Source organism: Athene cunicularia (genome assembly GCF_003259725.1).
Source record: "Athene cunicularia isolate RWA chromosome 2 unlocalized genomic scaffold, athCun1 chr2_part1, whole genome shotgun sequence".
NCBI classification, from domain to species: Eukaryota; Metazoa; Chordata; class Aves; order Strigiformes; family Strigidae; genus Athene; species Athene cunicularia.
Genome location: NW_020799095.1, coordinates 49,410,999 through 49,427,958, shown reverse-complemented (window position 1 = coordinate 49,427,958; position 16,960 = coordinate 49,410,999). Strand labels below are relative to the sequence as shown.

At 42.0% G+C, this 16,960-nt stretch overlaps 1 protein-coding gene across 4 annotated transcripts in view; it reads right to left on the bottom strand.

The window, feature by feature from the left end:
• ADCYAP1R1 (ADCYAP receptor type I) overlaps nt 1-16,960 on the bottom strand; it is a 118,131-nt gene that overhangs the window by 46,993 nt on the left and 54,178 nt on the right. For all 4 annotated transcript variants that reach the window (XM_026843437.1, XM_026843438.1, XM_026843439.1 and 1 more), the window contains exon 3: nt 15,559-15,666. In XM_026843437.1, coding sequence (XP_026699238.1) covers nt 15,559-15,666 — 108 coding nt within the window. The remainder of the gene's footprint in view (nt 1-15,558; nt 15,667-16,960) is intronic.

Below are 16,960 nucleotides of genomic sequence, written 5' to 3'. Positions count from 1 at the left end.
GGAAGTCAAAGGACTTGCCAATGGCTTCCCATAGAGTTAGTGGCAGAGACCCAGACCTTTCATGCCCTTTTCTTGCACATCTATCAAACTTTCTCCCTTGGTTTTCATTTGCTGAGTCCCAGAAAGTGTAACTATCTCCTCACTACCCTTCAGCTGATGATAAATTTGATGCAAGCAATTGTTGCTTCTGGTTTCAAGCGAACTGGACTGATAAAACTAAAGCCAAAAAACAGCCGGTGTACGATGAGCCTCAGAGCTCAGTGCAGCCTTTTAGATCTTCTCTTTAGTGCCAGACTTGTGCTGGCTGCTTTCATGTCAGCTGGCATGGCAACTGCTTTATCTCCCATAGGTTTGTTTATCTGAACACACTTGCATTTAACCCTTTTGTTCCAACATTTGTCCCTTATTAGTGGCAGGGTAGGGAATGAAAGGCTTCCAAAACTATTCTGTCCTGAAATGGCTGGCCCACACTTTTTCCTTATTCCTGTTACTGCCATCTCAGTATTATGAGTTGGAGGACTGGTCCACATAGGTAATCCTTCAAAAGGTTGAATTTCAACAGCATTGAGATCAATGTGCAAAGCTCGCACTGTTTTTACTGCGTGTTAATTCTGTACCTTCAGAAAGTACAGAGTCTGGGGCAGAGAGAGGTTATGGAAAACATTTCCTACAATCACTTGTTATTGTGCTGTCCAGCTATGTGGATAATGAGCTGGTTAGGCATGAATTCAATTTTTTCCTGTTTTATATAGCACTGATTAGAAGCTTAACATTTAATTTATAAATACAAAATAAATCAGCGAGCTCCCCTGCCCGACTCCACAGCATCCACCACACTGTGCCTTTTCGCTCCCTTCCTTATTGCTGCATGCTGCTCTTCTGCACCAGCAATCTGTTCAGCCAGCTGGCAAAGCCACAGACAGGAACAGCAGTCTACTTAGCAGCTTTTCTGGAACTTTCTAAGCTCCCCACACAGATACCACTTGCACACTTTGCCCTCTGCCCAGTGCTCTACCTGAGAACACATGATCACACATGCACACTATCCAACCATGCCAGTTTCTTTATTATGGCTTTTTTTTGGGGTGGGGTGGGGGTGGGGAAGAGATCCAGAATCAGGTCTTTACAATCTCATTAACAGGACCTGTAGAAAGTAGCAGCCAGGCAAGGTTGCAATGTACATGGTTTTACAGGTTCCCGCACCCTTCCCTATGCTATGTGCTTCCCTCCACTATTTGGTCTTTCCAGCCTCATGCCCCATAGGCAATACTTTGGACTACAGATTGAAAGTCATTAGTCACTTGGCATTTATTGTATATTACGGTTTGCCTTGTCAAAGCAGTTTGTGAACACAGAACTCACACAGAGGCAGTACAAAATTAAGTGGCATTGTTCATTGTATTTAGAAAACAAGAAAACTGAGGTACAGGAAAATTAGGGGTAAGATTAGGAAGCCTGGTTCATATTTGTATGTTTGAATAAGAACTGATGCCTAAGAACATCTGAGGAACTGATTCTATGGGGCAAATTAATCCCATCCAATTTACCAACCTGAAGATAAATTAAGGTTTTTAAGTCTCTTCCCATTAAGGGCAAAGAGACTGGCACTTCCAGAGGGTGATTTGTTTTAGATGTCTGCCACAGGATGAGAAGAACTAGCTTCTGCAACTTCTTAGTTACCCAGGTTTTTGTGCAAAACATCAAAGGCAATGATGGAACCAATATAAAGTCCTTTCTTCCTATATCCCATACTACTTTTAGTGAACATGGTTTCATGACATAGATGCAAGAAGACCCAGTGAATCATACCTGAAGATCATGGGAGAATACCAGTGCAGTCCCATATGGAGAATATAAAGGCCATAGTATATAGGGCTGGGTGAGGCAGGACTGATGTACAGATATGATCAATAACACGTAAGGGAAATGATGACTTTCTTCCTCTTTCCTACCAAAGGCTGTGAAACTAGCAGCGGACTGAGGTCACCATAGCAACTGCTAGGCATCATCTAAACGTTATGTGTATCCTTCCTATGAGGCTGCCTGTCACAGGAGTATCCATTGAAGTACAAGATCAATGCAAATACTACTGAAGGGTCTCCTAGCCTCAAATGGGACAGGGGTCATATGTCAGAGAAAAGCTGATGTTTTTCAAACAAGAAACAGAAAATAGAAAACATTGTCCAGTGGAGATCACAGAATCACAGAATCATCTAGGTTGGAAAGGACCCTGGAGATCATCTAGTCCAACCGTTCGCCTAGCACAGTTCCCACCTACAGCATATCCTTAAGCTCCAAATAGACCCTACTCTTGAACACCTCCAGGGATGGGGACTCCACCATCTCCCTGGGCAGCCCATTCCAACACCTAACAACCCCTTCTGGAAAGAAATGCTTCCTAATATCTAGTCTGAACTTTCCCTGGTGCAACTTGAGGCCAATCCCTCTTGTCCTGTTGCTTTCTATTAGGCTAAAGAGACTCATCCCCAGGTCTCTGCAACCTCCTTTCAGGGAGCTGTAGAGGGCGATGAGGTCTCCCCTCAGCCTCCTCTTCTCCAGACTAAACACCCCCAGTTCCCTCAGCCGCTCCCCGTACGACCTGTGCTCCAGACCCTGCACCAGCTGCGTTGCCCTTCTCTGGACACGCTCGAGTCATTCAATGTCCTTTTTGTAGTGAGGGGCCCAAAACTGAACACAGGAATCGAGGGGCGGCCTCACCAGTGCCGAGTACAGGGGTCAGATCCCTTCCCTGTCCCTGCTGGCCACGCTATTGCTGACACAAGCCAGGATGACATTGGCCTTCTTGGCCCCCTGGGCACACTGCTGGCTCCTGTTCAGCTGGCTGTCAATCAGCACCCCCAGGTCCCACTCTGACTGGCAGCTCTCCAGCCACTCCTCCCCAAGCCTGTAGCGCTGCTGGGGGTTGTTGTGGCCCAAGGGCAGCCCCTGGCATTTGGCCTTATGGAAACTCCTGCAGTTGGCCTCAGCCCATGGCTCCAGCCTGTCCAGGTCTCTCTGCAGAGCCTCCCTGCCCTCGAGCAGATCAACACTCCCACCCAACTGGGTGTCATCTGCAAACTGACTGAGGGTGCACTCGATCCCCTCGCCTAGATCATCAATACAGATGTTAAACAGGAGTGGCCCCAACAACGAGCCCTGGGGGACACCATTCGTGACCGGCTGCCAACTGGATTTAACTCCGTTCACCACAACTCTCTCTGCCTGGTTGTCCAGCCAGTTTTTTACCCAGCGAAGTGTGCGATTGTCCAAACCTCGAGCAGTCTTTTTTGCCAGGAGAATGCTGTGGGAAACGGTGTCAAAAACCTTGTTAAAATCAAGGTAGACAACATCCACAGCCTTTCCCTCATCCTATAAGCAGGTCGCTCTGTCATAGAAGGAGATCAGGTTTGTCAAGCAGGACCTGCCTTTCATAAACCCATGCTGACTGGGCCTGAGCATCTGGTTGTCCCTCATGTGTTGCATGACGGTGTTCAGGATGAGCTGCTCCATCAGCTTCCCAGGCACCAAAGTCAAGCTGACAGGCCTGTAATTTCCTGGATCATCCTTCCGACCCTTCTTATAGATGGGCATCACATTGGCCAATTCCCAATCTGTCAGGACCTCCCTGGTCAGCCAGGACTGCTGGTAAATGATAGAAAGTGGCTTGGCGAGCACCTCAGCCAGCTCCTTCAGCACCCTCGGGTGTATCCCATCTGGTCCCATAGACTTGTGTGTGTCTGTGTGATGCAGCAGGTCACTGACTGTCTCCTGGATTGCAGGGGGGTCATTCTCCCAGTCTCTGTATTCTGGCTGTGGAGGCTGGATTTCATCCATACAACTAACCTTGCTATCAAAGACTGAGGCAAAGAAGGCATTAAGCACCTCAGCCTTCTCCTCATCACTTGTTACTGAATTTCCTCCCGTGTCTAGCAGGGAACGGAGACTCTCCCTGGACTTTCTTTTGCTACTACATACTTATAGAAACTTTTCTTGTTATCCTTGATTGCAGAGGCCAAATTAATTTTCAGCTGGGCTTTAGCCCTTCTGATTTCCACCCTGCATAACCTCACAACCTCTCTGTAATCACTGTGTGTGGCTAGCCCCTTCTTCCAAAAACAGTAAACTCTCTTTTTCTCCCTGAGTTGCAGCCGAAGCTCCCTGTTCAGCCAGGGTGGTCTTCTCTGGCATCGGCTTCTCTTACAGCACCTGGGAACCGCCTCCTCCTGAGCCATTAAGAGTTCCTTCTTAAAGAGCGCCCAGCCTTCCTGGGCCCCTGTACCCTTCAGGACAGTCTCCCAGGGGATCCTTTCAAGCAGGTGCCTAAACAAGACAAAGTCAGCCCTTCTGAAGCCCAGGATGTCAGTCCTGGGGGTCATCAGTTATGAAATGTCCCAGAGAAGAAAGCATATTAAATCACTTGCTTAAAGGCAAGAATGAATATGTGCCCACCACACCTAAATCTTGCAATCAACTGGAACTCCTTTCTCAGTTATTTGATTCAAGAGAATAAACAAGAATAGAGTGAGGACTGATAGTGGAGTTTGAAGTATCTGTCCATGTTGTGCCTACAGTGATACTTCAATGTATTACCTTTTGCTGTCCAAGATACTCGGCAGCTTTCAGCATTTTCCACCCTTGCATGCTTCCCAGACGAGCATGATTTTTTTATTTTCCAAGGCCAAATTAGCTTTCATACCATATTGACAAAGGTCTTGAGCTGTGTTACAGCTTTCCCCTGGCCACTGCAGGATGTCATCTTGCAAAGGACCAAGGACTTGATCTTTAGCTGAAATGCTCTTTGTCACATTATATGTTTGAGTATCAGAGACAGAGTCCTGTGTCCCCATAATTTGATGAGAAAGGACATTAAATGTCCTTTTCTTGTAAAAAGCATCTATGAGGCCTTAGGTACTTGATTGGAAATGTAGTTACAGTTACTGTTCTTTGATGTCAATATTTTCCTCCCATTTCCCTCTGCATTGCAGATAGACTTTGTGATGCTGTGACCGAGGAGGCATGCTTAATTATATCTTGTCCTCCTCACTTTGGAAAAGCTGTAATACTCCCATGACTTTACTGCCTGTGGAAAGCCTAGGAATGAAAACCAGCAGGAAAGGACTTGTTATCTAGTAAGCACTATTATCTTGGTTATTGTCTAGACTTACTATTTTTAACATCGACACTTGGTAGGTCTCTTGTATCTGTTCTTTACGTCACAATTCTTTCTAGGACTTGCTTAACACTAAGCAACAATGATACTTATACAATCTGCAGACAGCTTTGAAAGCTGTCCAAAACCTTTAGCTGGCATTTATATAAAAATCCAGATACCTTTGTACTGAACTTGCTTCTGAATGCTACATAGGATCTTACATAAAACGAAGGATGAAACTAAGGTATGTGTGAAGTCCTAGTTGCATTTAGGCACTCAGATGGCTCAGTATTATTCTCATGATGAAAATGCTCTGGGATGGGTCATGTCTGTTTTTCAGGGACTACTCCTTGGTTCCAGTGTTTTTCTTCCCTCTGTTTTCATGCAGGATGTTGAAATGTCCACCAGGGGTGAAATATACTTCAATGGAAATCTAAACCTTTACACTAATCTTTTGAATTGACTATTTGACATGCAAATGCAATTTCCAATTTCAGTCTGCTGCAATGTTGACCTTAATTTCAGCTACTAGAAAAGAAAACCTGCATCTTCTACTTTAGTAGAAAATAAATGTACAAACTTCTAGATACGTTTTGTCACTTAGGAGGCTCCTGATCTTTAACAGTCACCTTTTCTTTCTGTCTATATAATAAAATATCAATACATAACCCAAACTAATAGAAACTCCAACTTGCAAATATTTTCAACAGTTTTCACCTTGGAAAGACAATGACTTTTATTATCTTTCAGGCAGTTTGGGAGTTATGTACCATTTTCACAGTGGTACGTAGTCAGACTTAATGACTTTACCAGGTCTATTTCCTCAGAAATGACACAGAAGGGCTTTCCACATATGAACATGTAGTATCACTTCCACTCTTATTAACTCTTCTTTTGTCATCTTCTGTTTGATTAGGGATAATATCTAAACTCAGACAAGAGAAAAAAGCCACAGATAGCTTCTCAAATCCAATTAACCCTGCATTCACAAATCTTATTGTCCACCCATGATATCTCTAGTGCAGAACATATGAAGCTTGATATTCTTACAACAAAGTATTTGAGTGTCTTCCAGTGTTTTTAATGGGATCAGTATTAGACTATATTCAATTTCTTTTTCTCATGGACAATAAAGCTTGTTGGCTGAGCACTGAAGTCATATAATTTCCAGAGTAGCAGGAAGCCAAACACTTTCACTAAAAAATGTAAGCATGGGATATAATTCCCTCCTAAACTCTATAATATCTGGATATATTATTTATTTTATTGGATTTTAATTTGGACCCCTTAATCCTGGTATAAACATGGCATGCATTTTATGTCTTTGGTTAAAACTATGTACATTTCCTGTCTTACATAGTAAACCACAGTAATGCTCTTTTGGGTGTAGCAGGTGGTGTCCTAGACTGAGCACTAGATAAAAATTCTGAACTGCTGAAAGATTCAGTATGAGCTAATCATATTTATTATTTGGATTTGTGAATGAAAGCATTTTCTCAATGTGGAGCATATGACAATACTCAGAAACTGCCTATTATAATTTGTATTAGTTTTTATTGCAAATCAAAGATCTAAAAATATGCTTATTTCTGATATGGCTATTGGGTTTCTTTCAATGGTCTGTTTGAGTAATGTGGCTTTATAGGTTCCAGAATATCTCAGCTATGCAGAGAAAAGAAGGAAATCACAGACGTGCTTCTGTAGATTTCCACTGCCAGCAGTATCACCTCTGTCTGGGAAAAAAAAACAGAGAAAATTTTACAGCTGGGAGTGCAGATCATTATATTGAGACCATCTCGAGGTCTTGCTATGTAATACTGAAACGCAACACCACAGCTTGACACACTTTTCTTTTTACCTTCCTTTGCAATGATACCTTAGAATGCTTTAAATATACCCTGTTCTAGTGTGATTGTCACTGGAGTTCATACTGGGAAGGCACTGGAGAAAGCATAATATAATACAGGGGCATCATGGAAGTTATAGCTCTGGGTGAAAGTAAAATCATGAACTGATGGATACCAATCAAAGAAATGAATGTTGAAGAGGAAAATAAATTAATATTTAGGAACCCTCTAGAAGGCAAACCACTGTAATTTCTTAACATACTAGATTAGAAAAGATTCAGGAACTAATACATTATTTTCATGTGGAGAAATTTTGAGAATTATCTTTTTGTTCACAGTCTGCATCTGAAAGGAAATGAAAAATTCTGGTGATTTTGGAGGAGCAGAGAGGTGAAATTAAATTTTACAAGGAAGGGTCACCAACCACACAGCATGGGATTTGACATTAGGCTTTCTGAATGATGACAACAGATCAAATGTTACTCCTCAGTGCAATTACAGTGAAGGTTAGAGCAGAGTATATTTTCAAATTAAAACCAGCAACACTCGGTATTTTTAGATAAATCCATAGATAAATTGTCATCAAAGCAGCTCTGCAGATGACAGTTTAATTGGTCATTTTTTATTGTGCAGTCTCTTTTTTTTTTTTTTTTTTCATTTTACTGCATATGGAAATCACAAATCCAAGTCAACATAGCCAAATTCCTTTCCAAAATTTATAAAACAATCAGCCCTCTCCAGTGACTTCATTCATCTCAAGATAAATATTTGAGATAGGTCAGAGGAAGCATCTGCTACAAGTACCCACTGTTTTCCATTTACTGAAGCAGAAATCCATGTGATCGGTTCAGACTTACACATATAACTTTTAGATAAGCAAAGCCAAGTGAGATAGATAACTCCTACCCTCTCTTTAAGATTAACACAACATATGGTTTGCCTGTGTTATACAAGCAGCTGTACCTAGAGGTGCTTCAGTGCTTCAGAAAACAAACTTTTAAAAAATAGCATTTAAAGTTATTGCTACTGTTTTAAAAAATGATTTATGGTCAATTAAAAATTTTGCTGTATTAAGAATGAATATGCTATTAATAAATATTAGTGTCAGTGCCTAGCCTAGTTACATATGCTAGAAACATAGCAGCAGCCAGAGGATACTATAACAATCTATAAAATGTGATTAGCTGTATCTTAGAAACATTCTAGTTATCTAATAACTCTTTATTTAAGGAACCATCATAAAAAGTGACATTTTTCATTGAGTCCTCACTGAAACGGATATACCTGGCTAATTAAAATCAGTAGAGATGATAGTGAAAACTCACGCTGATTTGCCCAGGAGAGTGATTATGGATATAGATATTTCCAACCTGGAGTCACAAGTGTAAATCCAGCCAGATCTGCAGAGATTTCAGACTACTCCAGATTAAATGTTTATTTGTTTATCTAATGAATTATGAATCTTGGTTTTGTTTATACCGAACAGATGTCCAAAGACCCCTCAAACCCAGGACTACAGGATGTAGCAGCTGTCACTTTTGTTAGCAATCCTGTAAGGAGATATAGAAAGCAAGACATATGTTTAGACTGGACTATCTACTCCTCCCTTAGGGTCATACTATCACCCTGCTACAGGTCAGATGTGAAGTATGGTATGTGAACAAGTCTGTAATTTCTAGGCAAATAATATAAAAGTGTTATTTCAGCCCTTTATTTTACATAGCTCAAGTTATGATAGAGCTTTTTATTTTTATGCATTTTTTCTAAAAAATATATTACTTTTGTTTTTTAAAAAAATATTTCTCATTAACAGGTAACATGTTAGTTAAGCTCTGAAATACATTGTACGGAGCTAATCTTGTCTTTGAGGAGGGAGATGTGTTAGATCAGGTGTTCTCAACCTTTCCTTCACCACAGAGCCCCTTTAAATACCTTTTGTGGCTGTGGAACATCAAGATTAATTCAGGATTTAAAGCACTAGACTGCATCAAATATTAATTTCAATTTTTTCATGAAGGGTCTTCAAATTTAGAGAGAAGGGGAAATAATTTTATCTGTTAATGCACACACTCCTATTATATCTTTACTGCAATGGTTCCAAATGAATGTAAAATAATAGCATCAACACTCTTCTTGATCAAATGGTCCATTTTCTGGTATTTTAATGTGCTAATTCTGAATTTGATGCCAATTTTTACAATAAAATTTGATGAAAAGTTTTTATAATTCTTCTCACCTGCCCCCTGTTTGTCTGTGTTCAGCCACCATATGTTTTTGTTTACAGGTCCAAGGCCTCCACTTGGAGGAACAGATTTCAGCCCTGTCATGGCCTTAAAGTGGGCTGTTGGGTTAAGAAAATGTGTTTAAGAGAAAAACTGCCTAGTTAAAGTGGGTCCCACCAACCATACTAGCACCAAATATACTAGTGTGTCAGGATAGGTGTATGGGGGGGTGTGGGGGATGCTTGAGTATGAGAGGAGAGTTGAGGGGAGGGGCCTCTGGGAAAAGGAGGCACAGTGCTTGCCTTGGGTCAGACCAAATGTTTCCAGGCTGGATGTTCCCCACCCCTGCTTTAAGCCTTTTTGGACTCCCTGTGACAACACTGTGGCCCCCAGGGGGTCTGCTGACCACAGGTTGAGAATGACTGGATTAGATGATCTTGGTGAAGTCAAGACTGGAGGAAGCCTGGGCTCCACCAGTGGAGTTCACAGTCCTGAGGGATATGGGTCATGTGAATAGTAAAGTCAGGACCCTGAATTTAATGAAAACAAAATTCCAGCTGTTCAGGCAGTTAGTTTTCCCCTGGGAAACTGCCCTCAGGGACAAGAGAGCAGAACAGAGTTTGTAGATCTTTAAGTACACTTTCTGTAGGGCTCAAGAGTTCTCTATCCCCAGGTGTGAGAAATCAGGAAAGGAAGGCAAGAGACAGTCATGGATGAGTTGAGACCTGCTGGTCAAACTAAAGGGCAAAAAGGAAATGCACAAGCAGTGGCAGCAGGGACAGGTATCCTGGGAAGAATACAGGGACACTGCCTGGTTGTATAGAGATGGGGTCAGGAGGGACAAGGCATAGCTGGAGCTGAGCTTGTCAAGGGATGCAAAGAACAATAAGGGCTTCTACAGGTCTGTCAGCCAGAAGAAGAAAGTCAAAGAAAGCATATCGCACCCTGATGAACAAGACTGGCAAACTGGTAACAACAGATGAAGAAAAGGCAGAGGGACTCAGCAACATTTTTGCCTCAGGTTTTCACTGGCAACCTCTCTTCCCACACTTCTCAAGCAGATGGACAGCAAGACAAGGACTGAGGGATCAAAGTCCCTCCCACTGCAATAGAAGATCAGGTTCGAGACCCATGAGGAACCCAAACATACATATGTCTATGGGACATGATGATATGTATCCCAGAGTCCTGAGGGAATTGGGTGATGTAATTGCCAAGCCACTCTTCATGATATTTGAAAAGCCATGGCAGTCAGGTGAAGTCCTTGGTAACTGGAAAAAGGGAAATATTGCACCCATTTTTAAAAAGGGTAGAAAGGAGGAACCTGGGAATGGTTGTTCTGTCAACCTCTCCTCTGTGCCTGGGGAGATCATGGAACAGATCCTCCTAGAAGCTACGCTAAGGCTCATGGAGGACAGGGAGGTGATTGAAGACAGCCAGCATGGCTTCACCAAGGGCAAGTCCGGCCTGACCAACTTAGTGGCCTTCTGTGATGAGGTGACTACATCAGTGGACAGGGGAAAAGCTACAGATGTCACCTATCTGGACCTCTGTAAGGCTTTTGACATGGTCTCTCACAACACCATTCTCTCTAAATTGGAGAGAGATGGATCTGATGGGTGGACTGTTCAGTGGATGAGGAATTGTTTGGATGGTCACATCCAGAAGATAGTGGTCAACAGCTCAATGTCTAGATGGAGGTCAGTGATGAGTGGTGTCCCCCAGAGGTCCGTATTGAGACCAGTACTGTTTAATATCTTCATCAATGACATAGCGGGATCTAGTGTATCCTCAGCAAGTTTGCAGATGATACCAAGTTGAGTGGTGCAGTTGACATGCCTGAGGGATGGGATGCCGTCAAGAGGGACATAGATTAACTTGAGAATTGGGCTTGTGTGAACCTCATGAGGTTCAACAAGGCCAGATGCAAGGTCCTGCACCTGGTCAACCCCTGGTATCAATACAGGCTGGGGGATGAAAGGATTGAGAGCAGCCCTGCAGAGATGGACTACAGGGTACTGGTACATGAAAAGCTGGACGTGAGCTGGCAATGTGTGCTCACAGCCCAGAAGACCAACAGTATCCTGGGCTGCATCAAGAGAAACGTGGCCAGCAGATTGAGGGAGGTGCTTCTGCCTGCCTTCTCTGCTCTGGTGAGCCCCAACCTGGAGTACTGCGTTCAGCTCTGGGGTCTCTAACACAGGAAAGACATGGAAATTTTGGAGTGGATTCAGAGGAGGGTCACAAAAATGATCAGAGGGATGGGATGTTTCTCTTACAAAGAAAGGCTGAGAAAGTTGGGGCTGTTAAGCCTGGAGAAGAGAAGGCTCTGGGGAGACCTTATAGCAGTCTTTCAGTACCTAAAGGGGGATTATAAAAAAGATGGGGAATTTTTTAGCAGGGACTATTGTGATAGGACAAAGGGTAATGGTTTTAAACTAAAAGAGGGTAGATTCAGACTAGATATAAGGAAGAAATTTTTTACAGTAAGGGTGGTGAAACACAGGATCAGGTTGCCCAGAGAGGGTGTAGATGCCCCATCCCTGGAAACATTCAAGGTCAGGTTGGACAGGGCTTGAAGCAACCTGATCTAGTTGAAGATGCTGCTGCCCATGGCAAGGGGGTTGGACTAGATGATCTTTAAAGGTCTTTTCCAACCCAAACTATTCTATGATTCTATGATATCTCAAGAGCCCTCACAGCCTTAATTGGAGAAATGATAGCACCATGGAAAAGAAATTTCATCAGTAAAAGTGAATAGGTAACATATTTGTGTGGGATATAAATAGAAGCATCAGAGACATCAAAGAATAGCTAAAAGATCCATGGCAGAGGTGTGTGGGCAAATTGTCAGTGCGGGAGATTTCCTGTGCTGTAGATGTACATGGTGCTATTCTCATAGTATCAAACTGGCAATATGTCTTGAGCATTGCATCCAAAACAGGTAGGGAGAGAGAAAAGTGTTATGTTACGTTACTATGTGTTAGCACACTGTAGCTTGAGGGTATGTAGGGGGTGTAAGTTACAAGCCACTGAAAAGGAGGAGTCCTAATGGAAATTCGGATAGGCGCTGTCTTGAGCAGCAGGCCTCCTGCAGTTATATCAGAAGATAGCAATATATCAGCCATCTGTTGATGTGCAATAAATAACATAAAAGTATTTTGTCTGCAGGCTGCAAGCATCACTGATAACTGATAACAAAAACTTCTGTTTGAGTGTATATCGTGTGCAAAGGATGACCAGACTGGGTCTGACAATCAGGCTGAATAACAAGTAGTAAAGAATAACCGATTACGAAGTCATGAAGAATTGGAATAAATAAATGAAAACACAAAACAAACCTGAAAGAGGGAAGAATATTTCCTTACCCATGCTAGATACAAACCCTACTGGATGCTGATGTGGTGGTTGTTTCATTATCACTAAACATGGATGGCACAGTAAGTGTCATTGTACACACTGAGTCAATACTGAACTAATATTATAGCCGTAAAGATTGTTTAATTATAGTAGCTATAATTAAAGCACATAGAATTACAGTAGTAATTATATTTTTATAATTACTGATAATTTAAAGAGGGACTTATTTTCCCCCATTCAAAAATTAGGTGTCTAGTTTAAGTGAATTGCCCTTAGCACTTGTTGGATAAAGAGAGGTATCTCCAAAGTATGATTAACCTCATGTCTCTCGGAATAGCATAAATTGCCTTCTGTGGATCTCTTTCTTTCGACCGACCACAGATAGAATCTAGAGGACTCATATAGAGAAAAACCTTGAGTTTCATATGGGTAAATTTAGATGAGGTGATGATCACCTTTAAATTCTGTTCCATTTCACAAGAGCATTGGCACTTGCTTCAGTGTCTGGATGAGCTCAAATGGATGTATTTAAATGTGAGGATTTTGGCATTCCTGAAACTGTGTATGAAACATTTCCTGTCTCCCACAAATTGTGCTCGGTGTGTGGCAACACAGAGAAGGTGGATTTTTGACTCAAGACTGTAAATAAATAATTAATTGGTAAAATAATCCTTGGTAAAAAGGATCCTGGGGGACAATGATGAACTTGTTCCTCAGTGGACAGTGCTAATTAAGTAATTTGCAGTAGCTTAGATGGGTATTGGTAGGAGACAGATAAAACTGCTAATTATCATCACAGGCTTGTTATTAGCTAACATGGATGGGAGGACTTAGCCTCTGTCAGTCATTCAGTTGGGAAGATAATTTAATGGAATCATGAAAAAAATTAAAAAAAAGGAATTTCAAGAGAACATCTAATTAATTTATCTATCTGTGTGAACAACTTAATAATTATTTCCTCCTGTTCACACACTCATTTTTACCTGGCACATTTTCATATATTTCAAAGGTTGAAAAAATCGAGAAAAGACAAGGGGTATTTGTTATCATTCAAAAGGTAGCTTCATAGGGCCTCTTCCCATTAAAAAGTACTAAGTAATATTAATAACTAGGTCAAACAGTATTACCACTACTAAGGTAGATTCTCCTTTTAATAGCAACTCAGTTGGGAGAAGCAGCTGGATTGTATAAGGATTGAAGCTGAGACCTAATAGGGTTTGCTTACCAAGTATGGTGAGTGTATGGGACTTTTGGTCCAAGCTTAAAATTGTAGCAGGAGAGAAAAGATAAAATGCACTAGCCTAGCCGATCATCTGCAATAATTTTTGCAAGAAAAAGGACAACTCTGTTAGACAGCAATGCGTTCTGGAAGCAGAAACAGACCAAATTTCTGATCTTTCATTTATTTGCTTGGTTGCTGATGCCAACTGCAGAGGGCGAAAGGATGGTGATGTCTCATTTCTACAGGCCATAAAAAGGCATGAAGGGGATTCTGAGTCTCTCCAGGAATCTTTAATTCCCACTGACTCTTCCCTGGGCTCCCAAGATGGGAACTCACAGAATCAACTAGTTTGGAAAGGACCTTGAAGATCATCCAGTCCACCCATTAACCTCACACTGGCACTTCCCAACTACACCATATCCCTGAGGACTATGTCAACCCAACTCTTAAACACCTCCAGGGATGGGGACTCCACCACCTCCCTGGGCAGCCCATTCCAACACCCAACAACCCCTTTTGGAAAGCAATACTTCCTGACATCTAGTCTAAACCTTCCCTGGTGCAAATTGAGGCCATTCCCTCTTGTCCAGTCACTTGTTACTTGGTTAAAGAGACTCATCCCCAGCTCTCTGCAACCTCCTTTCAGGTAGCTGTAGAGGGCGATGAGGTCTCCCCTCAGCCTCCTCTTCTCTAGACTAAACACCCCCAGTTCCCTCAGCCGCTCCCCGTACGACCTGTGCTCCAGACCCTGCACCAGCTCCGTTGCCCTTCTCTGGACACGCTTGAGTCATTCAATGTCCTTTTTGGAGTGAGGTGCCCAAAACTGAACACAGGAATCGAGGGGCAGCCTCACCAGTGCCAAGTACAGGGGTCAGATCCCTTCCCTGTCCCTGCTGGCCACGCTATTGCTGACACAAGCCAGGATGACATTGGCCTTCTTGGCCCCCTGGGCACACTGCTGGCTCCTGTTCAGCCGGCTGTCAATCAGCACCCCCAGGTCCCACTCTGACTGGCAGCTCTCCAGCCACTCCTCCCCAAGCCTGTAGCGCTGCTGGGGGTTGTTGTGGCCCAAGGGCAGCCCCCGGCATTTGGCCTTATGGAAACTCCTGCAGTTGGCCTCAGCCCATGGCTCCAGCCTGTCCAGGTCTCTGCAGAGCCTCCCTACCCTCGAGCAGATCAACACTACCACCCAACTTGGTTTTATCTGCCCAGGCATCGAAGTCAAGCTGACAGGTCTGTAATTTCCCAGATCATCCTTCTGACCCTTCTTATACATGGGAGCCACATTGGCCAATTTCCAATCTGTGGGGACCTTCCCACGGAACTCCTCACACTGGTCATCTCATGCCTATGTTCTCCTTCGTCATAAGCAGAACGTGCTCTGAGTTTTAGTTATTTTCTAAAATAGGTTTGAATTGTGATGATCAGTTGTCCAATACTGAAACACAGTTTCAGGTCTCACTGATTTCAGTGGAGACCCAAAGGCAGAACATTCCCTTTAGCAATTAGAGTTGGTGATATTTTCATGTTGCATAGTCTGTGAAGGCTTTTTATCACACATTCCCTCCCACTCCTGTGGACACACAGAGACATCTCTACACACAAATATCCTGGTTTTCTACAGTGTTTTTTTAAGCTGAGGCCCAACTCCAGACCACTGTAGAGTTTTTGATTTCCATTTATACTAAGTGAAGTTTTACACTTATGCTGGCCATGCAGCTTTACAAGACAGAGTCAAGAACAAAGGGAAAATACCGTCTTCAGAGATGATAAATCTGAACAGTGCAGGACACTTGACAAAGACGATTTCACCCACACTTGCAGGTTTCCAGCATGTAATATTGTCCCACATTCCTGGGCAACCTACAGAAAAGAAGGAGTGATAAAATACATTAGTGGTGGAAATTCATTCCTTTCGTCACACTGTTATTATGCTTTATAGCTGGTTCTTTCTTCTATCCATAAAGTTGCGCTTCTTTAGAATAATAAAGAGCATAATTTTCTAATAAGCTTTCACTGGAATAAAATAATTTTAAATCATGGGAATAACATAAAATATGTAGTTGTATGGCATAATAATGACCAGACTCTACCATTGCAGAAGATGACATTTCTTAGTCTCAGTTAAATCATCCTAACATATACCAGAAACAAATTTTCCCTTGAGCATGAAATCTGCTGCTATTTAGCTATCTTTCAGTAGTGTCAGGTTAAATCTTTCTTATCTATGGATCATATCTTTGATTTAAATTCTATAAATTTCTGTTGGCTCTAGTTGTTGCAAAGTTACTGGCACATTTTGTAGTTCGACCCAGGGAGATGATCGGAAGCTGAAAACTAAATTCTGCTTCATTCTACACCCAATTTTGTGGCTATTTGAGGGAAGCTCACCTCTTTCATGTTCTTTATTTTCTTAAAAAAATATTGAGAATAGAAATGTCTTTCCTTAGTAAAGAACTGTTTTAATATCACTCACTATCTTTACCTCAGTCTTTGCTCTAGAGAATATAAACTCACAATGTCAAAAGGATGATTTTGACCTCTAATTATTTCTTCCATGAGCTAAAGATAGAATCAGGCCTTTAACAACAGTCCATAGATTAGGCTTCAGATAACAATCTTTGAAATAAAGATCTGAATGGCGAAGAATCACCTCCTGCATGCATGGAGAAAGAAAAGGTGATGAGATTGTGAACGGGAGTTGTCTTAGGATATCTCTTAGAATATTAGAAAAAATTATATTCCATGTGCTAGTGTACACACAGTAAAGAAGCCCAGCTCCTGCTTTTTTTTTGATCACTGTGTCAGAGACAAAACAAACTATGACTGGCTTTCAAGAAGCATAAGCCCTCCTGTGATTCTGTAAATGACCATCTTACCAGCTCATAAACCTAGATTTATCCAGTGTACAGAAAACCTCATATCAATCTCTCAAATTTTCTACTAATGTTTAAAAAAAAAAGACTTAGTGAAGCAATCTCAAATGGGAATCCTCTACTTTAGCAGAAAAAGAAAGAAAAACTAGATCTAAATATCTGTACTACTTATTTGCAGTTGCTGTTGAGATTGAGCACATAACCTTATCAACTGTTAAAAGCTGCAAGCTCCATGATTTTCTAAGTGGTTTTCTGTTAATATGCTCTCTCTTTGACTATGT